The 25,401-nt window shown below is 44.8% G+C and overlaps 1 protein-coding gene across 2 annotated transcripts in view; it reads left to right on the top strand.

The window, feature by feature from the left end:
- Window positions 1-25,401, top strand: part of ERGIC2 (ERGIC and golgi 2) — a 278,318-nt gene that overhangs the window by 180,506 nt on the left and 72,411 nt on the right. For both annotated transcript variants that reach the window (XM_078673761.1, XM_078673762.1), the window contains exon 13: window positions 23,080-23,242. In XM_078673761.1, coding sequence (XP_078529887.1) covers window positions 23,080-23,242 — 163 coding nt within the window. The remainder of the gene's footprint in view (window positions 1-23,079; window positions 23,243-25,401) is intronic.

Raw genomic sequence — 25,401 nt, 5'->3', positions numbered from 1 at the left:
AGGGAAAGAGAAGAAAGAGAAAAGAAGATAGAGAGAAGGGAAAAAGAAAAAGTAAAAGAGAGGAGGAAAAGAAAAGAGAGGAGGGCACTAAAAGAGGGCAAAATAAAGGCAGCTATGAAGCAAGAGGGGAGTTGGAAAGATAAGTAGTAAAAGGTAACCAAAGAAGGTCAGATTTAATTTTGCTAGAGAGAGAAAGAGAAGAAACAGTAGAAAGCCTATGTTCATCACAAACAAAATTCCACCATGTTGCAATTGAAATATTTGACGTATCTTTCCAAGAAGACAGAATGACTTTAAAAGCAAGTGCAATAAAGAGGTCAAATAACAAGGAAATAGAGGATGTAGCATTAATATCTGGCGATAAGGATCCTAAGAAAACATTTTGAAATGTCAACGGGATAGCACATTGAAAAACGTTCATACAAATATCCCAAACTGATATCCAAAACGAGGCAACATTAGCACAATCGTATAATTGATGCAATAAGGTACCTTTAACAGTGTAACAGGACCAACACATCTGAGATGAAGATGGGGAAAATTTAGAAATGCAAACAGGAGTAATAACAGCTCTATTATAAATAAAATACAGGGATTGCGTAATATGTGCAGTAGGAGAAGTTTTGAACACTTTAGACCATAACTTATCCCAGGTGGGATTGGAAAGGGAAATAGTTAAATCAGTTTCCCAGGCAAGTTCAACAAAAGTGAGCTTAAGTGTATCATGAATGGAGGGGGCGAACCAAATGTCAAGGTATTTAATTTTGGAAGGACACCAAGCAAATTCAGTATCATCAAACATGTATTGGTAACAGGAGGAGTTCAAGGGCAGCACTTCAGTTTTGGACAAATTCAATTTATAACCAGATATACTAGAGTAGAGCCGGACTTCCTCCAGGAAGGGTGGAAGGGAGCTACTGGGATCAGACATGTAAATTAATACGTCATCAGCATAAGCAGAGAGCTTCGTAGGATACGAGTGATGCTGAAATCCTTTAATTAGTGTATTAACACGGATACGTTCTAAAAAAGGTTCAAGGCAGAGGATGAAAAGCAGTGGGGAAAGAGGGCAACCTTGTCTGGTACCCCTCGATAATGGAAAAAATTTGGAAAAATTATTATTAACAAAAATGCTAGCTCTGGGACAAGAGTATAATAATTTAACAAAGGAAATAAAGGAGGGCCCAAAACCAAACCACTGAAGAGTTGCAAACATAAATTGCCAATTGATACGGTCAAAGGCCTTCTCGGCATCTAAAGAGAGGGCGAACAAGGGGGATTTATATTTTTTAGCAAAAGAAATAACATTAGTAAACATTCTTGCATTATCTGATGCCAATCTACCCTTTACAAAACCTACTTGGTCAGTTTTAATTAACGGGGGGATTATATTTTCAAGACGAGTAGCAAGAATTTTTGCAAAAATTTTACAATCATAATTTATTAAAGAAATGGGACGGTAATTTTTACAGTGGGAATGGTCTTTGTCCGGCTTGGGGATGATAATAATTAATGCATCCATAAAGGAGCCGGAGGCCTTAGCGTCTGAGATAAAAGAATTAAACAGCGTAAGGAGACGTGGAACAAAAATGGAGGAAAAAGTAGTGTAAAACTCAGCGGTAAGGCCATCGGGCCCCAGAGCCTTGGATTTTTTTAGTGATTTTATCACATTGAATATTTCTTGGGAAGAGATATCGGCTTCTAAAGCATTAAATTCATCAGGCAGGGAAGATGGAGAGGGAAGGCCGGAAAAAAAATTATGCAGATTCTGGGAAGACGGGAAGGTATCATCAAAATAAAGGGGCAGGTAGTACTTATGAAAAACATCCGCGATATCTTCATCTGAGGAAACCATTTTATTAGAAGATTCATTCAGGATAGGACCGATCGTTTTACGTTCTGATTTGATCTTTAAATAGTTTGCTAACATACGTCCGGCTTTGTTTTGACCTCCATGGTATTTAGACTTTATTTTAAGAAATACGTTACAAGCATCAATCGTAGCCAATTTATTGAGGTCCGACTTCGCTTTGATCAACTGACGTAGGGCAGAGGACGACTTGGAAGAGAAATATGTGTGCTCCAATTCTTTAATATGGCTAAGTTGGGCCTCATATTTTTTCGGCGTTGCCTTCTTTTTACGAGAAACGAAAGAGATGACAAAGGCACGGAAAGAAGCCTTGAAGGTATCCCAATTATTGGGAATATTAGTGTCAATGGGATTGTTAAAAGTAAAAAATTCATTAGTACGGGTAGTGGCCTCCTTGATAAAAACAGGGTCAGATAATAAGGAAGTGTTTAACTTCCATCGACTAAATTGAGAGGAAGTGAGGGAAAATCAAAAACAGCATGGACATGTGCATGGTCAGAAATAAAAATAGAACCTATATCAGAGGCCTGGATGGACGGTAACAAAGCTTTACTAACAAGAATATAATCAATCCGAGACCGCGTGTGATGTACATTAGAGTAAAAGGTATATTCAAGCAAATCAGGGTTACATGTCTTCCAAACATCATAAAAAGGTCGAGAGGTGGTGGCAGACTGAAAGGCTTTGTGAGTTTTGTCAGGGTTAAATTTAGATTTTGATAATCTGTCAGAAAAGGGGTCCAACCATTGATTGAAATCACCAGCAACGATCACAGTTGGGCAATCAAGAGATGAAAGTAAAATTTTAATACTAATCCAAAATTGAGGGTCAGGTTTAACCGGGCCGTAAATATTCAATAAAACATGGGTTTTATTATGAAAAACAATCGTTGCCATCACCCATCGACCATCATCAGCTTCAGTAGATAAAATTTGTACAGAGAAAGATTTATGAAATAATATAGCAACACCACCTTTTTTGTTGGAAGTAGAGGAATGAACAACCTGACCAACCCAATGTCTCTTCAACTTAAGAGATTCAGAATTAGTGCAATGCGTTTCTTGTAGGAAAACAATACGGGAATTAATTTTGGATAAATGGGACAGTACCTTTTGATGCTTAATCGGGTTTCCAATACCACGAACATTCCACGAAACAAGTTTACACATAATGGAGGGTAGGGGAGGAAGTATACGAAGGGATGTGATACACTTCGGGATAACACCTGAAAGAAAAAACAAACCACGTAAGGAGAGAAAAGGCAAAACATATTACAACGAATACCAGAACTTCCAAGACTTTTATAAAATAACCAAGAAGGTGAGACATTGCAGAACAAAAACAAGTACACGTACGACAATCCCAATCAGAAGAGGGATACACCAAAGGAGGAGACACGCACAAAAAGAAAGTTGGAAATGTAGAGGAGACAGAGAGGAAGTCGGAGAAAGAAAGGAAGAAGGAAGAAAGAGTAGAAGGAAAGAAAGACAAAAGTGAACAGATCAAGGCAAGAAAGCCTGATCTGAGGAGAAGAGAACCGAAGTAGCAGGAGCATGGAAACGCCGAAGAGGAAGCGAACCCCTATGAGCAGGACAGAGGATGAAAGGGGAATCAGGACCTCGATAAAACAGAGAACACATAAGAAGAAAAGAGGGTAGAGGGAAAACATACACCACAGAACTCAACTGCCTAGAACAAAAAAGGAAACAAGAAAGAAACAGGAATATTAATCATTAGTGTCCATGCGAGAAGGAGATACAGATAGCAAGAACGACTGGAGCTTCTGCAGGTCATCAAATGAGCGAGTACGCCCATTGTGCGTGATTTTACAGAAGCATGGATCAAGGATGCCATACTGGATATTCAATTGTCTCATCTGAGGACGAAGATTCAAAAATTCTTTGCGCCGAGCATCCGTAGCATTAGAAAGGTCTTGCGAGATAAAAATGTTGTGACCAGACCATATTAGTCGCCTTTTTGCTTTAGCAGCCTTCAACACAGACATGAGTTCAGTAAATTCAAGAAAAAGCATAATAATACCACGGGGTTTTGAAGCATTAGGTTGAAGTCGGCCTAACCGATGAGCTCTCTGGATATTAAGCGGATGTGCCGAAGGTTGGAGTTGTAGAAGATCCGACAATAACTTCTATAAGAAAGACACCATATCAGTCCCCTCAACATTTTCCGGAAGACCGTAAAGGCGTAGGTTATTCCTCCGATTACGATTTTCAAGGTCCTCCGTGTGTAACTTCAATTTGTGGATTTCTTGTTCCAGAGAATGGATCTTGGAGGAGACATCTTGAATATCGCTTACACGTTGCTCCAACTCCAGAACCTTACCATCCATAACCGCCAACTTTGCTTCAATCTAAGAGAGTTTGACATTAGTAGCTGACATGAATGGTTGAAGGCCACGGACTTCTTCTAAGATAGAATCCAGGACGGGATTCGGTGAAGAAATGGGAGACGGTGGATCATTTTTTGGTCTCTTCACTTTAGCACCAGTGGCAGTATGTTTCGAGCTTCCCGGGTCATGAGACATGTTGAAGACTTCAATTGAAATTACAGGCACAAACAAACATGTGTAAAAGATATTGGAAAAATGAAAAGTAAAAAGAGTAGGCGTAGATATAAGATCTATTCAGGCAAAAGCAGGAGGCACCGCAGAAGCAGGCAGTTGAGAAACCCTATATCATATTCCGACTGCCCATTTAAAGGAATACAGAAAAGTCACGAATAGGCAAATAACCGCCAGGATGATTTGGAGCAGCAGGAAAAACAAACAGGCATGTTCCAAAAAAGCAAATTGTGAGAAATAGGAGCAGTGGACATTACAAAACAAACATTATTGCCAGGACTCAAGCTTGAGATGGGCGACAACGCAATTTAGGTGTAGAAGTGGCTGTTAACAAGAATTTATCCTTCAGTATAGTTTCTGTGCGTCATAGAATACACCACAAAGCAGTTAATGAGGACAAGGTGGATCTGTGGTGTGAGGAGTGAATTAGGAGACAATTAATCCAGCAATAGCAATTAGACGCAGTAAACTTGAGGAGAGTTCAAGGACCACATCACAAAATGGCGGCCGTTATCACCACATAGGTAAGGACAGAGGCAGCAAAATAGGCAAGTGCTCATATGAAGAAAAGATTTTTTAAAAAGCCATCAAAATCGCGAAATATACCACTATATAGTGAAGGCAGAAAGTGGACACGCGATATGACAAGGCTGGGGCTGCAGCATAATCCAGGAAACGATGATAAGCATTGAGAAGCAAGGACGCGGGCTCGGCGGCACAAAATGGCGGCCGCCCGCGTCCAAAATCAGTGAAAGTTACCGGTGTAGATATCGGCGTCCGGAAGCACAGCGGGTTGTATTCAGGGACCGCACCAGCTTCCCGACATCATGCAGCCGTAGATGAGCGCCGGAATCACCACAAGACCCTAGGAGGTCCGGTAAGGCTCACCGCGTCCCGGAGCTCACACGGGATGTGCCATCTCTCGTCGGTGCCTAAGCCACGCCCCGCCAATACTATGTTAACTATAAGAAACCCATGTGCAGTAGTGAAAGCAGGATTTCTGATAATGCATATGTCTTTGCATCATTTCTGTATCAACACACTGCAACTTTACTATGAAAGAGGGGGCGATAGAGGTTCGGCTGCAAGATGGCTTCACCTTAGTACAGTTGTGCGGGCCAGGGCACCAACATCCTGTGGTAAACCAATTTAAAGAGGTCTACGGCTGTATATGACCCTTGAGGTATTGAGGTCATCAGCAGGAGCAGTTTTAGCTAAAAACAATGCTACACCAGAGCATGGCATAGCTGCGGACCATGGTTGTGTGCCATGCTGTAGAGCTAGATTGAAGGGCGCAGCCTGGAAGGAAGAGTGAGGCTGCCCCTCAATGCTGCTGGTGCACTCTGGAATCCTGGTGACTTCACCTGGCTTTACATCTATCAATACAGACTCAGTGGAGCTGTTTAGAAATCTAATTCATCTTGAATAACATTCACAACACTTACTGATCCCACCAAAAGGCAAGATGGGAAAGGCAGACAATAGACAGTCCAGTTTTATGTTTGAGTCTAGATGTGTCTAAGCCCCTGGGCACTGAATCGAAGTGTAAGGGACCGGTGGGGACAATCGGTGGTGGCATGGATCCCGAGATGAACTCATTATTGTAAGCTATGCAACAAAGCCTCCAGTTAATAGATTAAAATGTTGACACCCAGAGTCCATGCAGGAACAACATTGCCTCCAAATTGGATAAACACTCAAACCGGCTCAGAGCGACAAAACAATGTATTTCTGACGTGGAAGAAGACTTTAAGCAAAAGACAAATACCTCAACTTGAAATAAAGTGCTTACTGTAATAAATGTGAAGAACAAAGAACTTTAAGCAATATCTAGACGAAACAATATATGCATTCTTGAGGTTACGAACACCCCAAACATAGGCAAAATGGACCTTTGACGAACATATGTTAACTTCCGTATTTGGAACCGAATATTTCTAATACTTGGTGGTGCAACAGGCACCTCTCACTCACTCCTAGGTTGCCCCGTGGGTGCCAGCTTACCCGAGCATAGGACAACTGTTAAACAACTGAGATTAGTACACGTGCTCAGGGTGGCCTGTGAAAAACTAGTACTAAACCTCCATGTATGTGACCTCTCATTCCCTGATTTCATGCTTATAAAACAGCTGCCCAACGTTGCAAAAATAAGGGATTAGCTATTCTATGCTCTGTCTGACACACTTCAGAATAAAGCATAAGGAAATGCATGAGGCTTTGCCTCACCTCCGGTGGCATCATCATTTCTGACAACTCTTACCAAGTATCGCAAATGAAATATCCGCTCCGATCACAAAGATGCAGAAGTCTGACAGTACAGCTGACTACGGTTACTACATGTACTATAAAAACAGGAGCAGTATTTAGCGCTTTTATTGACATTATAATGTGGACTTAAAGATAGGTAGATCCCTGCTCCTGCAAATGATTATATGAGGTCAACTATGTTTTATCAGATGTCTACATTACATCCATGGCTGCCTCTGACCTATTGGAGGTTTATTCCTGGCACTCTGGTTGCATCTCTTGGGTAATACACCAGCTGATAGGTTGTCTAAGTGTCATTGTGGTGGTCACGTTGTGATCTATTTTACTCATGCTATTACAACAGTAAGGGTGGGTGGGGTTGGAGTTTCTACTAGTGGATTGTGGTTACCAGTGTGGGTTGCTTGCATCACGATATTCACATTGCTTTCGTCCAATTTCCGGTTCTCCGGGTACGAAACAGGGTAGTCTCCTATCTCCAATACTATTTGTTCTCGCCCCGAAGCCCCTGGTCGCCAAATTACAGCAAGTACGCTCTCTGACTCATGTCCTGCGAAACATAGGCAGTTAGGTCACGCTATCCGCTTGAAGCGAACACAGCCGAGTAGCCGACAACCCGGGGGGGCGGCGGCGTGTGGTAATATTAAATGCAATCATCTCCAGTTCCAATGTAGTTCCGCTGCCCTCCTCCCTGTCCCGCCCCCCAAGGGTGAAGGCAGTCTCTCTTTCGTAAATCACTGTTGTAGCAACTCTGCTATGAAGTAGACCTGTATAATCCCTTCATGCTAAACAATGTATAAACTATCCCCAACAACCCCCCCGCAACGTACAAACTGCCCGCCTCCTCGCCCTGTCCGCCCAGAGAGTAAGACTATCACACAGCCCCTCCCTTCACCCTCCATGAACCAACCCACACTCCATTCCTTATTCTGCCCCTACCTACTGCTAGATCAAGACCACCCAGGACACCCACTACTTCAGCGTACCCCCAGATTCAGTTAGTCGGAGCACGGCACCCAGCCCCTGAACTTCCCCATGTGTCTAGTGCCAATGCGACCAGGTCCCTCCCCTTACCCATGGAGTACACTTGGCTCAGGAAATTACTTCTTCATCAGGGCTAACTATCTCTTCCAGAAGTTCCCGGCTATTATCTATCTCATCCTGTGCCGTTTCTTCACTATCCCCAGTGTTCAGATATGTCTGGTATAGACCCCAAAAATTCTTCGGCCTACTCACAGGCGGAAGCAGCTCGCTGTAAGTTTGCGATTGGGTGCAGCAGTACAGCATATCCCTGGCCCATCTACTTTTAGTCGGCAGCCTCTCTGTAATTACCTACACAACATGGACACTACCCCACAATCGGGCACAATAGCTACGGTGGCGCCCACCTCACACCCTACTTAGAACCCTTGATATCATTTAGGGATAGGCATGGCACGCTCACACTTGGAAGTTATTTTGTACAACCATAGATAATTTATAGCAATGCTGTCAGCTAATACTATGTTGGAAATTCCGTTAATTTGTGTAAATTGCGGTTGTAATATATAGGTTACTTGTTATATTGGCCTTTGATACCGACGGCTTGTGATGTTCATATCTGGATCACCATCGAACAAATAGCATTCCTTTGTGCCACCTGGGCATCACACCATACATTCACGGAGTACTACACCATGAACAGTCAGGTTAGTTGAAACTGGCATTTTCCCTGTTCAGCTGCCCATTACTTACCATTAATTGGCATCATTATCACTCTTCTTTGCTGCCTTCTAGTTCAGCAGTGCATGCAAGGAGTCACTTTCTTTTCTTTCTGTGGCGCATGGACCAAGTACAGATTGATTGATGGTAATTAGTGTTCGCTCACTGCTCGCGCTATGATTGTGGAACTATTTTACCTTTTTTATGTGGCGCAACCTCAACCCAACTGGAACTTATTGGAGTGCTTTATAGTCTTTTTAGGCATAGGGAGATGTGCCCAGAATCTAAGGTTGTTGAGACGGTGCTGAGACTCTAACCTAGTTCCCCAGTGCTGAACTCTGCAGGTCTGGCCATAGCGCCACATTACTTTTGTCTTATGTCAGTGTCACGTGGCCCATAGGGTCATTGCCATTTTCTCTAAGTTAGCATGAGCTTTGCAGACTGTGCGGATTTGCACATGTTACTACATGACTTTATTTTTCCGAAGTCTTTCTCGGTTCTTTTCACATGAGAACAGTCTGCTGCGTTCGCTTTCTGACTGTTCTTGAGATTTAGTCAGAACATGATTTGCAAGGTCGGACAAATGCCCCTTGTTGTTCTGTTCTGGTAAGGCCCTAGCACCTAGACAAAACATACCAATGCAGCTGTTGTATGGAACTCGTACTTTGATATTATGGGAATACAGGCATAGGGAGGACACACTTGGAGAGGGACCTTTCCAGGGAGAAGAGCGAGACAGCACCTATGATGTAGAACTTTCATCTATAGTCTGAGGTAGGGGGGTCTGCACACAAAACCCAGAGATCTTCTGAAATATAATAATATTGCTTCTTAGTACAGGGAGAGAGTTCAGGCTCTATTGTCCTTTCATTATGACCTCTCTGTTTATGATATATGGACTAGCTGCTATGTTGACTGTATTTGTATTTTGCATTTTTCTCCTTGTGGCACGCATACTGCATGTTAGAGCACTTTCATTTAAATAAATATTTTAAACTGTTTCGTGTTTGTCAGATCTTATTGTGGACAGGTACAAGAGTGCGAGCGAAAGCATGTGTCTTGCAACCGCGAGTCCTGAGAGATTCAGGAGTATCGTGTTCTGGTGTGTCTAATCACTTATTTCTCTGTGAGTGACTAGGAGGACAAATGACACTATAGCTAGTTGGTCCTGGGCTCAGGGGTACTAAGGTGGTAGGATGACTCCGTCCCTGCGCACTAAGGTCCCATAATCCTACGCATAGTACTGTTCTTAGGCAGAATCCCTGCAATACCAGGTGACTGCTGTTCTTCGCGGCCCAGTGCGCACACACCGGGGTGCCAATGAGTTACTCTACTGGCTTTTGCTTCACCTCAGATTTGACTATGGATGAGCCAAGGAGCAAGGAACATCTCGGAGAAGATGCACACAGGCCAGGGTCCGCTATATCTCTTGCTTGCAAAACTGCAGAGAAAGAAGCAAACCTCTGTCGGTCATAGACCTTTTGGGAAGCTGTCCTGAGGGTCTTGTTTATTGCTCACTGTGGGAGCTGCGAAGTCTCTGGAACAAGGCAGCCAGGCCACTCATGGGGGGCTCCCTGGGTGCTGCAGTCTTTTTCTTGTCAGTATGGCTTTTACAGGTAAGAAACATGGCTCTCTTCACACACTGACCACGTGTTTGAAGGCAGTCCCTGCATGTGTTGCACTATTGAAATGTTACAAGAGCATTCACATAGGCAAGACCTAGTGGCTTTATCAATGTTTTTTAGCCATGTTGTACCGCAACATACCTGTTGTGCAGCATGTTAGAAAGTGTCAAATTTAAAAAAGTGCTATGACGCAGTCAACGCTGCTGCATATTATTTCTATTACTTTCAGTCATGCTTTGTGACTACTGTACAGAATGGTTGAATTTTTTAGCGGCCAGGGTTGACACCGCCATAGCATTTTTTTTTCTTTACTCTTAGCCGTGCTGTACAGCATGGCTGTTCAGCACTGGCCAGTAAAGGGATTTTACAATTTATTTTAATTTAATTTACCACTCCTTTCTTCCTGGAATATGTCTCCTTTCTTCTAAATAATGACTGAATTATTTTTCCCAAAATGGATTAAAGTTCTGGATCCTCTGCTCCCACACACTAGGTGGCCTATTGTGACTCGTGCTACAAAATGCTAATCATAAACCTATGGCTGGATAACTCCTCATTTACTATCTTTCCTGTACAGAGATGACTGAGGTCTCCTCACACATAGGTATGCATTTTTGTAGTAAATGTGGGAGGGACAAGGGGTACTTAATGGAAAATTGGGAGTAGTCACTAAATAAGGCTTTAAGGAAATTTAAGTATGGGGTTTGCCAATGTATGGACGTATGCCAATTTTTAGAGAGGGACATGCTAATACAAACCCAAAAGATTAAGCTCATTGATATTCAGAAACTAAACTTCTAAAGTAACTACAGACCTAAAGGTGTCCGAATATGCTAGGATATACTCCAGCCCAGCCTTGGAGTAGGTCAGACACCACACATGGCCTTTCCTAGGTACTGCAACTCAATCCACAGACCACAAAGGAGGCAGGGAAATAAAATAACACCCCACAAGAAATTCTTTTAAATTAGTTCACTTATTTTGGTGTTAAACATGTTAATAATTGCTTTAAAAATGTATGCACTTAATTTTAAAAAGCGAAATATGTTTGAGGTTGGTACATTTTTAATTATTTAAAATGTACATATAAAATTGATATTTTAATGAGTTAATATACTTTTTATACATTTTATTTGTTCTAGGTATTTTAAATTAATCTACTTTTATATTCCACATCGTTTAAAAAAACCTAGAATTTTCTCTGTATTTTCCCATTTAGAGATCTCTGGCATGGTGGTGGAGATCTCCACCAATGTGTGCAAAGACCCGTGTAGTAACTTTACACTTGTCAATCCAGTTGTAGGAGGCGCCGCCCCCTGATTTTAGAGGGTGGAGACAAGCAACTCTACACATAATTGTAAATCTACCCTCGGAAATTATGAATATCAATTAAGTGTGCAGTTACACCTAGCACTAGTATTAAAACTACATATGTATAATTTGTTTTGTGAATATGCCTCTAGAAGTTTATATGTGTATAATTCTGCTACTGATATTCAGGGCTACCCGTCATTCACTAACTGGTGAAGACTCAGTCTTTCTACACATCCTATCAATTTCCATCTTCTTAGTGTCTGTTTTACTAACAGGGGAACCTAGACATCTGGACTGAAGTATAAGATTTTGTTTTCTCCATATGAATTTGCATATATCCTCTTGTAAGTAGACCTTCATAAGAAAGTTCTTTAATGAAACATGCAGATACTATGAAAACATTACACTATTGCAATGTGCAATTCTCCTTTTATTGCTTTGGCACTGCGGTGTGACTTTAGGAAGTTAAGCAGGATGTTTTTATACCATATGTCTAGTTAACTGCAACAAGCAAGAATATCCATATTAAGTTGAAAGCTACTTACACCATGCTGTTTAATTAGTGAGTTGGTTTAATGGTGATAATCATATTGTTTAGTTTTATAAAGCGTGTGACTGCCCAGAGGTGCCTTGGCACTAGCAAATTATCTGAAATAGAAATAGGTACTTAGGCGAGTTAGTTTGAAAAAAGTCAGGTTTTAAGCCCTTTCCTAAAAAACGATCAAGTTGGTCTGCGTTTTTAAATGCATGGGTAGCTTGTTCATTGCTTTTCCACTAGACAGTAAAACGCTCTTCCTGGCTCAGAGTGCTCTTTTGAACCTTGGGACCATTACGTTCTTGGTAAAGGCAATTCATAGTGTTCTGTTGGGAACATACTAGCAGAACCTTGACTTTAAGTATTCTGGTCCTGAGTTATAGAGTGATTTATGAGCCACACAAGAAGCCTTAAAAGTGGCTAGTTTTTTTTTTTTACCAGCAGCCAGTGTAGATTGAGAATTGCCTGAGAAGCAGACTGAAATTTAAGGATGTTTAATTGCATCCATGCAGGGACATTTTGTAGGATATGAAGTTTGTTGAGCGGTGCTGTTGTAAACCCATGTTCGAAGCATATGAGCTGTAGATCATATGCTGTGCATAGATCGCCATCTAGTGTTGGGTCAGGATGTTTGCACTTTGTTTTACTTCGAAGAAGTCTTTCCAGTCACGAGGTAGGTGACTCCTCCTTTCGGTGATAGTGCGTATGGGCATCAACTCGTTTTTTTCCACCATCGGGTTCGGACATCTATTGTTGAGCTTCGGTATGACACCGTTCCTTCGGTTTACCTCCATGAGCAAGATACTCCCCCCTCGACAATATTGTTTTCGATCGCGTATTGTAAATGCTTAACATAATCTTTAGTGGGAGGGTGTCTGGTTGACCTGCAGTCAATGGAACAAACTCTGTTCAACTTTTGCCCTCGGTGTCACGCGAAATACCAACGCACCTACTCACACGAAGTGTGTAATCTGTGTTTGTCCCCCAAGCACAGAGAACATGACTGCGACACGTGCCTGGCTTTCCGCTCACATAAAACACTTTGCGACCGTCGGGCTTGACGTTGCAACATGCAGAGCCAGCACACAAGCTCTATTCCAGACATCTTCAGTCAATAGTCGGACGAAGAGGCCAGCGAGGACATGGGTACAGAGGAGGGGCCGGTCGCCTTCTCAGAATTTGAATCCGACCAAGAGGAGGACATCCCACATGGTCAAAGTACCATGAGTACAGCTCCCCCTTCATCCCAAGAAACAATTTCAATTAATAAGAAGGCTCCGGTCCTACCTGCTCCCACTGGCCCCGGTCGGCACCGAGACCACGCTTCTGACTCGGTACCGAAGCCTACCCAAAAACCTTCCCGTCCTGAAAAGACTCCCTCCAAACCGAGTTCGGAGCCTAGACCTTCAGGGTCGAAACACAAGTCCGGCACCGACCTCCACCATTCGGCCCTGAAAAAATAGTCAAATCCGAAGACATCAACGGTTTCAACTCCGGCACTAAAAATTTCGGCACCGAAACTTTCAGTGCTGAAACAGACAAAAGTGCAGAAAATAAATGTAAATGTCGGAATTTGTAAAGCGCACAGCTACCTCCACCGGAGATGTCCCGGCGCTGTCCGTATACCGCTTAGGAACCCTTCCTGGCTTTCCTAGGAAATGTCCACTCCTGGGCACCCCCCAGGTGCAGCCAGGCATCCCAGCGCTTTTGCCCAGTTTCGATGCCCCAATTGAAAAAACTGATCCGAAACAAAAGATTTTGTATATACATCAACACAGACTGGCCATATCACCACTAAAGGGACTGTAAAAAGAAGGACTGATGAGGAAGAAGAATATCACATCCCCTAAAAGAAGAGATCTGTTGGAACTAACACTTCCCCTCCTCCTCTTCCTCCACCTATTCTACCTTCCTCACCACCTTCCCCTCGCTTCAACCAATTTCACCTGATAACCAGGATGATGGGGATGATGATCAGGATAGGGATGATGATCAGCCATTACAAGACCCACGGTACGATTATAACACTGATTCGTCCACAAGCAATGATCCCGACCTGTACCCTACCAAACGTTCTCCACCAGAGGATAGTGTAGGCTATATTGAGTTACTGGGTAGAGGTGCCAACTACCATGGGGTGTAGCTGCATAAGGAGTCATTAGAAGAGGATTTCCTCTTTGAAACCCTCAGTGCCACACAGAAGTCATCACATACACTATCCATGCTTGAAAGGATAGTCAGGCATGTAGATGACATTTTTAATGACCCAGTCAGAGCTCGCATTCTTATCCTAGAGTGGACAAGAAGTACAAGCCAGCACCATCGGGCCCAGTATATATGGGGACAATTGCCACTAGACTCCCTGGTTGTGTCCAATGCAAGAAAAAGAGCCAATTCCCAGACAACAGGAGAGGCTCCACCTCCTGATAAGGCATCAAGACTTATTGACGCTTCTGGGAAAAGGGTCGCTTCTCAAGCAGCTAATTTCTGGCGCGTCTACAACATTCAGGCACCAATCGCACGATACGAATGTGCGCACTGGGATAAAATGGAGCAACTGATCCAATATTTACCCCGGAACACAGATCAAAAGCACAAGATCTGGTTCATGAAGGGAAATTTATTGCTAACAATCAAATAAGATGCTCTCTAGAGGCTGCAATCACTGCTGCTAGAGCTGTAAACACTAGTGCCCTTTCAAGGAGGCATGCCTGGCTCCGTATACATGGGTTTAAACGTGAGGTTCAAACCTCCATTTTATATATCCCATTCGATAAAGAACATCTATTTGGCCCAGTAGTAGATTCTCCACATGAGAAAATAAAGAAATATACTGAGGTAGCAAAATCTATGGGAGCCCTTCAGTCCACACAGGGTTGTGCTTCTTTTTGATGCTCCTCTTTGATGCTCCTTTTACCAAGGAGGTTCCAAGAATACCTCATCAGAAACCACCTCATCTATAAGGGCAATAACCAACCCTCTTCATCTGGGGGTTATTTCAGGGGAGGTTACAGGGGTAACGACAGTAAGGGCAGGGGCCAGGTTCAAACACACACACCTCCCCTGCCAACACAAAGCATTGACTTGCCTCCACTCCCCCCGACCACTTAACACCTGTTGGGGGAAGACCAAAATTCCCCAAAAAGACTGGTCTCTCAGATCAATTTTATATCTTGGAGAACTCAACCGCTACATTCAATCAGACCACATGGTGTCACTTCAACAGGTTCTTCCTCTACTACAAAAATAAGGCGACTTTCTATCTACTCTAGATCGAACAGACGCCTACTTTCATATACCAGTTCACCCTGCTCATCGCAAATTTCTCAGGTTTGTTGTATCGGGTCAACACTATCAATTCAGGATACTCCCATTAGGTGTCACCGCCCCCAGAGTCTTCACAAAGTGTCTGGCGGGAGTAGCTGCTCACCTAAGGAGACAAAGCATTAACTTCTTCCCGTACTTAGACTGCCTCATCCAAGCCAACACGTACCAACAATGTCTGCAGCACACTTTCAGGACAATTCGGTTACTGCATCAACTAGGGTTCACAATCAATGTGTCAAAGTCACATCTCCTACCAACCAATACAAAGGACTACCTAGGAGCCACAATAGATACTCAAACAACTCTTGCTTTTCCCAGCTCAGCCAGAATTCGAAATATTTAGGCTTTAGTTCTCCGCTTCCAATCCAACCATTGGATTCAAGCTCGAACTTGCATGCAGCGACTGGGAATGAGGTCATCCTGCATCATGATCGTTCCCCATGCCAGACTGCACATGCATCCACTTCAAGAATGCTTAGCCAGTCAGTGGAACCAGTCACAAGGTCTATTGACTGATCTAGTGTTGGTAAGCGTCCGTACTCCTCGCTCTCGCAGTGATGGAAGGCACAAAATGTATCAAAAGGACGACCGTTCATAGACCCGGTTCCACAGATGGTACTGACAGCGGACGCGCCCCTCACTGGCTGGGGTGCTCCTCTACAACAGTACACAGTGCAAGGCTTGAGGAGCCAACAACAGAAGTTTCTCCACATCATTCACCTAGAGCTGCTTGCAGTATTCCTAGCACTCAAGGCTTTTTAAACTCACCTAGAGGGCAAAGCTGTCCTAATTCCTACAGACAATATAACAGCCATGCATTACATACAAAAACGGGGGGGGGACACTCTCTCCAACTGTCCCACTTAGCCCAAGAGGTCTGGAGGTGGGTCGTTCACCACAAACGTTATCTCCTAGCGGAACACCTCCCAGGAGTCAACAACCTGATTGCAGATCTCAGCAGGCAGAGACCGCAAATACACGAATGAGAACTCCACCTTCAGGTCCTCCTTCCATGCTTTCAATGTCGGGGAGCCCCTCACATAGACCTGTTCGCTGCATACCAAAATGCAAAATGCCCAACTTCACGTCCAGGTATCCACACCCATTGTCCAAAGGCAATGCACCGTGGATGAATTGGTCACGGATTTTTGCTTACGCTTTTCCACCTCTCCCACTATTCCATTAGTGGTTCAGAAACTCAACCAAGTGTCCCTGACACTAATCCTAGTTGCTCCCACATGGGCACATCAACCTTGGTTCACAACCCTATTGGAACTCTCAGTATATCCTCAACAGAAACTACAACTTACACCCAATCTCACACAGAGCCATGGAGACTAAGACATCCAGACACCGGTCAACTCAATCTGGCGATCTGGCTCCTGAAGTCTTAAGAGTTTGGTTATCCTAATCTCCCACCAGTCTGCACGAATAATATTAAAGAGGCTAGACACCCTACCACAAGAGCCTGCTATGCAGCAAAATGGAAGAGGTTTATGATATACTGCAATAACAACCACATCAACCTGCTTGATGTTTTTGTACAAAACATTATATGTTATTTGTTACATCTACAAAGTTCCAATTTAACGTACACTTGAATGAAACGTATCTTATCATGCGCAGACTTAGCCCCCAGGGGCGTCAAGGCGCCTTCCATATGCTTACTTCAGGCGGCAGTAGCTGCATACCTCCAGAATAGACAACATCTATCTCTTTTTATAGTGCCTGTTAACAAAGCGTTTATGGAGGGACTCAAGAGTCATTCCCCCGAGACTTCCAGCTGCTCCAGTAGGGAAACTCAATATTGTTCTTACCAGACTAATGGATCCACCCTTTGAGCCATTCCACAAATGTGAACTGCAATTTCTCACATGAAAAGCTGCTTTCCTCGTTGCTATCACATCACTCAGAAGAGTGGGTGAGCTTCAGGCATTCACTATAGAAGAACCTTTTTTTTTTTTTTACAAATTCACCAAAATAAAGTGGTTCCATGGACTAACCCTAAATTCCTTCCTAAAGTGATTTCTTCTTTTCATATCAATCAATCTGTTGGGTTACCTGTCTTATTCCCTCAACCAGATTTAGTGGCAGAACGTGCCGTACGCACATTAGATGTGAAGAGAGCATTGCTTTATTACATAGAAAGAACAAATCCTTTCCGTAACACAAATCTACTTTTTGTCGCTCTTGCTCCACCAAGGCAATCCCATATCAAAATCAGGTATTGCAAGGTGGATAGTCAAGTGCATTCAAATGTGCAATGCAAAAGCAAAACGAACGTTAACAGTTTCCCCCAAGAGCACACTACAGGCAAACTGGGGGCTTCTATGGCATTCTTAGGAAATATACCCATAGACGAAATATGCAATGCTGCAACATGGTCTACACCTCACTCATTCTCAAAACTCTATTGTGTAGGTTTGTTAGCAAGACAACAATCTAGAGTGGGCCAGGCAGTTTTACGTACACTATTTCAAACCACTGCAACAGATACAGGTTAGCCACCACTTTGGGAGATAACTGCTTTATAGTCTATGCACAGCATATGATCTACAGCTCATATGCCTTGAATGGAAAATGCTACTTACCCAGTATGCATATCTGTTCTTGGCATATAGAGCTGTAGAGTCATATGCGCCCACACGCCTCCCTGTGTACCTATACCTGTTGCAGTATCATCTTAGATACAGGTATGCATGGACATCTGCTTTTACTACTCCTATCTGATAGAGACTACTAGCCGCGGGCGGCTGCCCCGTCTGGAGCCGATCTGGCACCACAAGTGGCTACCCAGGCGCCGCCTGATGCCGATCAGGCGCCGCTGCGACCTCCACGGAGCCGTGCCGGTGCCGGGTTCTGGATCCGTCTCCTGGAGTCCCTTCGTCTCAGGAGGTCTGTCATCTGTCGATAAGTTCCTCCCCGGAGACAGGGCGCCATGTAGTTGCCTTTTCATCGGCATCTTCTAGGGGAGGCTCTCCGCCGTCCCCGTGCCCAATATCCTCGAACCCTTCTTTCCCGGACTTGCGTCTTGCTTCCCCACCGGTATTTTCTCCTTCTGGGATCCCTCTTGTCCCTCATTCCTCAGTGGCTCTTCCTCTATGCCGGGGCTGGCCGCTTCCCCCTGGAATTGGGGAAGGGCGGCTCAGTCTGTGCCCATCACCCATGGTGGAATTGATTTCACCTCCGCGGCGCCTTACTGAGGCCAGTGTTGCCTTTGTTCGGGCTATAACCCTTCTTTCCCGGACTTGCGTCTTGGTTCCCCACCGGCATTTTCCCCATCTGGGACCCCTCTTGTCCCTCATTCCTCGGTGGCTCTTCCTCTATGCCGGGGCTGGCCGCTTCCCCCTGGAATTGGGGAAGGGCGGCTCAGTCTGCGCCCAACACCCATGGAGGAATTGATTTCACCTCCGCGGCGCTTTACTGAGGCTAGTGTTGCCTTTGTTGGGGCTATTTCCACCGCTGCTGGTATTCTGAGGATGGGTGAACCTGTCACTCTATTTCCTACAGACCACCTCTTGCAGCTCCTCCACCAAGGCTATGGTGGACGAGAGTTGTTCCTTCCTTTTGAGGCGTCACTCCATGATTCTCTTATGGGGTCTTGGAGGCGCCCTGCCACGAGCGATCCAGTGCCTCAGGCGCTACTGCACCGCCATCGGCCTGTTCCGCATGATCCGGTCTTCTTTCTTTCCACCCTTCTACTCAAGGCACTCTATTGCATACTACCTTTCCGGGTTTTCCTGTGGTGTTTTTCCCTCCATCCCGGGAGGCCTGGTGTTTAGATCTATGGGGACGTAATGTCTTCGCTTCTTCCAGTGCTGCCTTGAGAGAGCTTAACACTTTTTGTGTTGACCAGGGCTACTTCTAGCCTGTGGGGTTCGGTGGACTGGGGGCCCATGTGTTGAATGGTAAAGAGTTGACCGCGTCTATTCTTCGTGTGGCTTTGGATGATGCCGATGCTATTTGCCGTGCTATGGCCACTTCTGTGGCTCTCCGTCGCCATGCTTGGCTGTGTGATGCTGTTTTTCCTGAAAAGATTAGGGCGCATCTGGTCGACCTCCTTTTTGACGGGGTCCTGCTGTTTTAGCTCTCTTGTGGACTCAGCCATCCAGCGTCTTCTTGTGGGGCCGCCCTCCTCCTCCTCCCTAGTAAGTGGTTGTTGATCCTCCGAGTCTTAGTGGGAGGTGTTATCCCACTGCTCCTGGAATCTGGTATGGGGCGCACGTTACACTTTCCGTGAGAGATACTGTGCACTCCGGGGCCTGCGTTGGCCTACCCCTTTGGTATGGGCTCAGTCACCGTTGGAGAGTGCGATCTTTTTGACTGCTTCTTAAGCCTTGGCCTGGTCCTCTGTCAGGTGTCCAGAAGGGTTATTTCCTGTGTTGACGACTTAGTTTGTCCTACTTGTTCTCCTCTTGTTTCCCGGCTGGTTGCTGGTTAGCACCCGGCAGCGTCCGCCGGTTCTTCTGATCCACGGCAAAGGGCCTTGGAGTGAGGCCAGGCGCCCCTGCTTCTGCCTTTCGGGGGCTTATGAGAATATACTTTTCTCTTTCACCCACCTTACTACTGAGGCGCAGTTCGGTATGGCCTGGTGACACCCAGTTGTGATGTGTTCAGCCGCCCTCTTCACCGGGTGTGCTCCCCGTGGAGGGCTCTTGCCTTCGTTTCGGCTCTTCTCTTTGGAGTCTCTGGGTTGCTCTTCTTCTCTTTTGGCCTTCTTTTGCGTTGTCTGTACCTGGGGCTTCTGGTGGAGGTCCCTCGTACATTGACTGCTGTTCTCTTTTCCTATTGCCTGACCCTGGGGCTTCTTTTAGAGGTCCTTGGTACTTTGGCTAATGGTCTATTTTCGTGATGCCTGTACCTGGGACTTCTTGTGGAGGTCCCTGGTACATTGGCTGCTGACCTCCTCTTCCTTCGTTTTGCCTGTACCGGGGGCTTCCGCTGGAGATCCCAGGTGCATCGGCTGTTGACCTCTTTTTGGTATTGTCTGTGCCTAGGGCTTCCGATGGAGGTCCCTGGCACAATGACTACTAGTCTCCTCTCGTCTTGCCTGTACCCAGGGCTTCCGGTAGAGGTCCATGGTGGTCTCTTTTCGTATGGCCCTTCCTTTTCCTGCTAGGTGATGGCAGGGCCGTCGCTTGTCGTGGTAATACACCGCCTGTGGAGCGGTGTTCTGCGCGGCGCTGCGGTGCTAGTATGCTTGAGGGGGGAGGGGGGACTGGGGTTTTTCCCCTGTCCCTGTGGCTCATCAACTGTTGGGGGAGGACTGGGTTATTTGCCTGTTCTGGCGATTTTTTTTTCCACTGTCGGGGTCTCGATTTGCCTGGGCTGAGGAGGTCCTTTCGCAGACCCTCCTTCCCCTTGGGTATGGCTAGGGTATCTATTCTACGTGAAGGAATCTGCGGCTAGTAGTCTCTATCAGATGTACGAGTTACTTACCTTCGGTAACGATGTATCTGGTAGAGACGATTCTAGCCACGGATTCCTTCACGGCCCGCCCTTCCTCCGCATTCTGCGAGGGCCCTCTTGGTCTTCTGCACTCGCCTGCCTCCGGGTGGTTGCTTTTGCTGGTGTCTTTCTTACCCCCTCCTTCGGGGGATACTCGCCTTGTTGTTGTTGTTGTTGTTGTTGTTGTTGTTGTTGTTGTTCCAATTTGGACGTTGTAGGCACTTCTGCGTCCCTGCACTCTGGTCTCCAATGTGGGGTTTTGCTTGTGCTTTTTTCTCCTTCTTCTTTCCTTTGTTGATGGCCCTCCTGCCTATGGCAGTCCTTGGGGCCAAGGTGCCTTGGCTGGTCTCGACTTCGGTGTTCGGGAGACTTTCTCCCTACTGGTGTAGTCTGAGGTTGACTGGTCATTGCTCTACGTTCTGACCTGGGTGTGTCCCCTTATGTTTCAGGCAGTGGCTGCAGCCTTGTTGGTCTGATGTGTATTTTCATATGCTTCTGCCCCGGGGAGGCTGTTGTATTCGTTTGCAGGATTGCTTTCCATTAGCGGTGCCCTGTTCTTTCCATCCAGATCTTGGTGCCTCAGTGCCTGGCTCTATTCTGGATGATTCTGTTCCTCACCATTGTTTCTTTTCCTTCTGTTTATTGAGGTTTTTTCGCACACTGTTCCAGTATACTCACAGTTTTTGCTGGTGATGGCTCTGTGTTGTGGCACGGAAGAATTCTCCGGAGAAAACTGACGTAGGCGTGCCGGGGTGGGACTTATGTGTCCTCGCTGACATCATGGACGAGGAGGATGTCAGGGAGGAGCCACGTGGTGCCGACCCGCAGGGATGCTGTGGCAAAAAGTTTTCCGGGTCCAGTCTCACGCCTGGGGATAATTCTATGTGAAAGAATCTGCAGCTAGAATCGTCTCTACCAGATACATCGTTACCGAAGGTAAGTAACTGGTACTTTACTACTCCATTATCACCCTCTGCGGGGAAAACAATCTAACAATGGAGTCGATGCCCATGCGCACTATCACCGAAAGTCATCGACCTCGTGACTGGAAAGATTCTTCGAAGAAAACCAAAGTGTAAACATCCGACCCAACACTAGATGGTGATCTATGCACAGCATATGACTCTACAGCTCCGTATGCCAAGAACAGATACATTCCGGATAAGTAGCATTTTTCTTATTAGACTTTACATTAATCGATTATAGATAGTAGAAGGGTGACAACTACCGTTTTCTTAAGTTCAAAAGGGATAAAGTCAAAACATTTCCTAAGGGTTTTCAAAAGATACAAACGTGTCAACGTGACTTGACTGATGTGGTCTGAAAAGGTGAGCTTGTCGTCAAAATAGACACCAAGATTTTTTTACTTTCATAACCGAACTGGTCAAGTTGCCTGATCCTGAGGCCACCACATGGGGACCTGAATTAAGTATCGTGAGCAAATAAAAGACCCTCCGTTTTCCCACCGTTTAGTTTTGTTTATCCATTTTCCCACCTCCTGCATACAATTACAGAAGCATGTGGCTACCTCAAGCTAGTCAGTGGTAATGGAGACCAATATAGGAGTGTTATCAGCATAGGACACTATTATACAGAACCCAAAAGAAAGGATTAGCTTTGTCAGGGGGGAGTAACATAGAGGTTAAACAATGTAGGGCTTAATACGGACCCCTGAGGGACCCCACATGGAAGAGAGAACGGCTTGGAGATGAAATTGCCAAGAGTGACTGATTGCTCTCGCCCGCTAGAAAAGACCCCAACGTAGGGCAGAGTCACTGATTCCAATACGCTCCAGGCAGGCCAAAAGTACTTTTTGGTTGACGGTGTCCAAGGCTGCCGTCAAATCTAAAAGACTGAGGGCAACTTCACAACCATTGTCAATTACCTCGCTGATCTCCTCTGTAGCTGCATTTAAAGCGATTTTGTGCTGTGCCTATGTCTATAACCATGCTGAGATTGTATTGAGCAATTGGTTAGTAGCAAGAAAGGATGCCTATTCTATAGTCCTAGCTTTCTGAGCTACTTTAGCAGGAAACTGAAGTAGTGAAATAGGTTGAAAACTACTAAATTCCAAGGGGTTCAATGAGGGTTTATTTATTAAAGGTATGATTGATGCCTTTTTCCAGGTTGTATTTAAGAGTATGGGAAGATGTGTGACTAATGTCCTTGGGACCAGATGCAGGGTTTTAGGAGGGCAAGGTTCATTAGGAGCAACAGATTTGGTGGCTACAATGAGCTTATTTACCACCTCAACGAACAGAGGAGAAATGTTGGGAGATGTTCTTAAAGATTTTAAAAAAAAATATTTACTTTGCCTTGTTTAGCTTATTGTGTTAGTAATTTCGACATGAAAAATCATAATGTTGCAGGTTTCTTTGTATTTGTTGATCATTTGAAATATTTTGTCTCTTTTCAGGAACGTGTGATTGATCATGCATCAGGCAGCCATGGCGTGTCAGGCATTTTCATGAAATATGACATTAATTCACTAATGGTGACTGTGACTGAGTCTCATATGCCATTTTGGCAGTTCTTAGTGAGACTGTGTGGTATTATTGGTGGAATTTTCTCAACAACGGGTATGTATTTTGGGAAACAATTTGATACAGGGTTTTTTTCCTGTGTTCATTGTTCTCTAGTGTGTAAGCTTGCATTGACAGTGACCCATTAAATGAATTACTTTTCACATACTCAAGTATGCTTTTTGAAAGAGAAAGGTTTATGGACTTGAAAAAACCTTTAAACCAAATAATGTCCAATTGTTGCTGGTACTATGGTTGAAATCTGGATAACCTATATCCCGTTTCAAGAGAAGTATGGCATGTGATCAATAGTTTCAGATTACAAAAATTACTCTGGAATGTAATTCATTGCCTTCTTTCCATAGTTGTGATATCAGATTTTCAAATAAGCTGAGAATCAAAAATAAATCATCCTGCTGTGTGCAGCATTGCTATGTTTAATGCTAGCTTCTCATAATATTTTGATCCTCAGTAGTAACTGGCCGAGCCTGGATAGGTCATGGTCTGATAACTGGACACGTTCTGGAAAGTCGGCATGTTTTAGCTGTAGAATTACCACAGTTGTCCAAGTGGTAGAGGGAGTGATCAAGGAAACTGTAACTGATGCAGTGAGCCATTTGCAGTTTCACTGTACTGCTTACGTGTACCTACACATGCATAGCTTAATCTTTGAGATAAGTGTATACTACTGGCAGGATCAACAACTAGAGGTGACTTCCTATGATGCGTGACATTTATCAAACCAACATGTCAACTTGCTCAGCAGACACAAATGTTTTTGGCCAAGTTTTAAATTGGTCTAGTTTAATTTATGAAGTAACAATATTGAGTTCTTCTCCAGGTTATTCGGTTTTCATTACATTGACTGCAAGTGCTGCGGATCAAAAGACCACTACTCAAGTAGTCTAGCAAACAGCTAAGGCTGTACTGCTGCATCACGACCTTCTGTTACTGTCTTCAGTAGTATGACATTGTGTTTCTGTTATTTCTTTGTGCTCTTCAGCTTAGAGGCAAGCTAGTAAGTAGTGGAAAGTGGCAGAAACAGAATTGGTGGTGTGATGAAATTGATGTGCCATTGTACATGTTTTTGTCTGTGTGCTAATGACTATTTGGTGCCTCTTCCATGGAAGTGAGTGGCCACTTTCATATTAAGGGCATGAATAGTGTTTTTATCATTTTTAAGTGCATCAAAAAGAATTAGTCCATTGTTGACACTATAAATTGATTCATCACTATGCATACAGCATCTGTTCTCTACCCCTGCAGTGCTCCGTTCTCCATTGCCTTGGAAATGTTTTGCATAATTCAGATTTTGCCTTTTACCTCCTTTGTTCCCCTTATCCACATCCAAAACATTTTTTATGGCTGGGCAGTGCCACACAGACTATGCAATGGCGTGTGTCTATGTGTTCCTGTAGGAGATCCAGTTTCGTCAGGGCCGGACTGGCTGTAGCAGGCACCGAGTGCTTCCCCACTGCAATATCGGCCCCCTGTAACAACAGCGATAGCTGTGCTGTTTACTAGCATACTCTCACCCGCCCACCCCCCTCCCAGGGCCGGTCGAGCATCAATCAGCCAGGGCTGGTTGCTGTTCTCAGTCCAGCTCTGAGTTTGGTCATCGTCCTCACCTGCAGTGGTAGGAAGATGAGAGCCCTTCTGGAGGGTGTAAGAGTTGCTACCTCTTGTGGCCCAACACCACCTTGTAACTGATCCAGAGTTTTGATGCTCATCTGGAGGAGTGTGGAGGGCAAGATACTTGCTGGTGAAAGCGCTCTCTCTTGGGAGTTCTAGTTGAAGCGAGACCATGGAGTTCTCTGGAGTCGAAATGCTAGATTCGCCCATGTCAGGGAAGGACGCCTTATAGCCACCAATGACTTGTTGGATTCGTTCCCACTCAAGAGAAATTAGAGGGTCCGCTAGAGCAGAAACCGAATGCCCACATGGGGATCTGATGGGCAGCAGCATTGAGCTGCAGGAGACTTTCAGAGAATGCAGTCAATTATCTGATACCTGTGAAGCATTGGGGCTCTTGATTTCACAGGTGCTAGCCAACGTCCTACCATCTCTCACCTGGCCTCTAACCTTATTAACACCTCGCTGCGCCAAGGAATGGTCCCCCCCAGTTGGAAGCATGCCATGGTCAAGGCACTACCGAAAAAAACAGGCCATGACCCCTCAGATCTAACCAACCTTCGACCGATCTCTCTCTTGCCTGG

The sequence above is a fragment of the Lissotriton helveticus genome, chromosome 1_1 (assembly GCF_964261635.1).
Source record: "Lissotriton helveticus chromosome 1_1, aLisHel1.1, whole genome shotgun sequence".
NCBI classification, from domain to species: Eukaryota; Metazoa; Chordata; class Amphibia; order Caudata; family Salamandridae; genus Lissotriton; species Lissotriton helveticus.
Note: the sequence above shows the minus strand (reverse complement) of the source record. Positions and strands in the feature narration are given on the sequence as shown.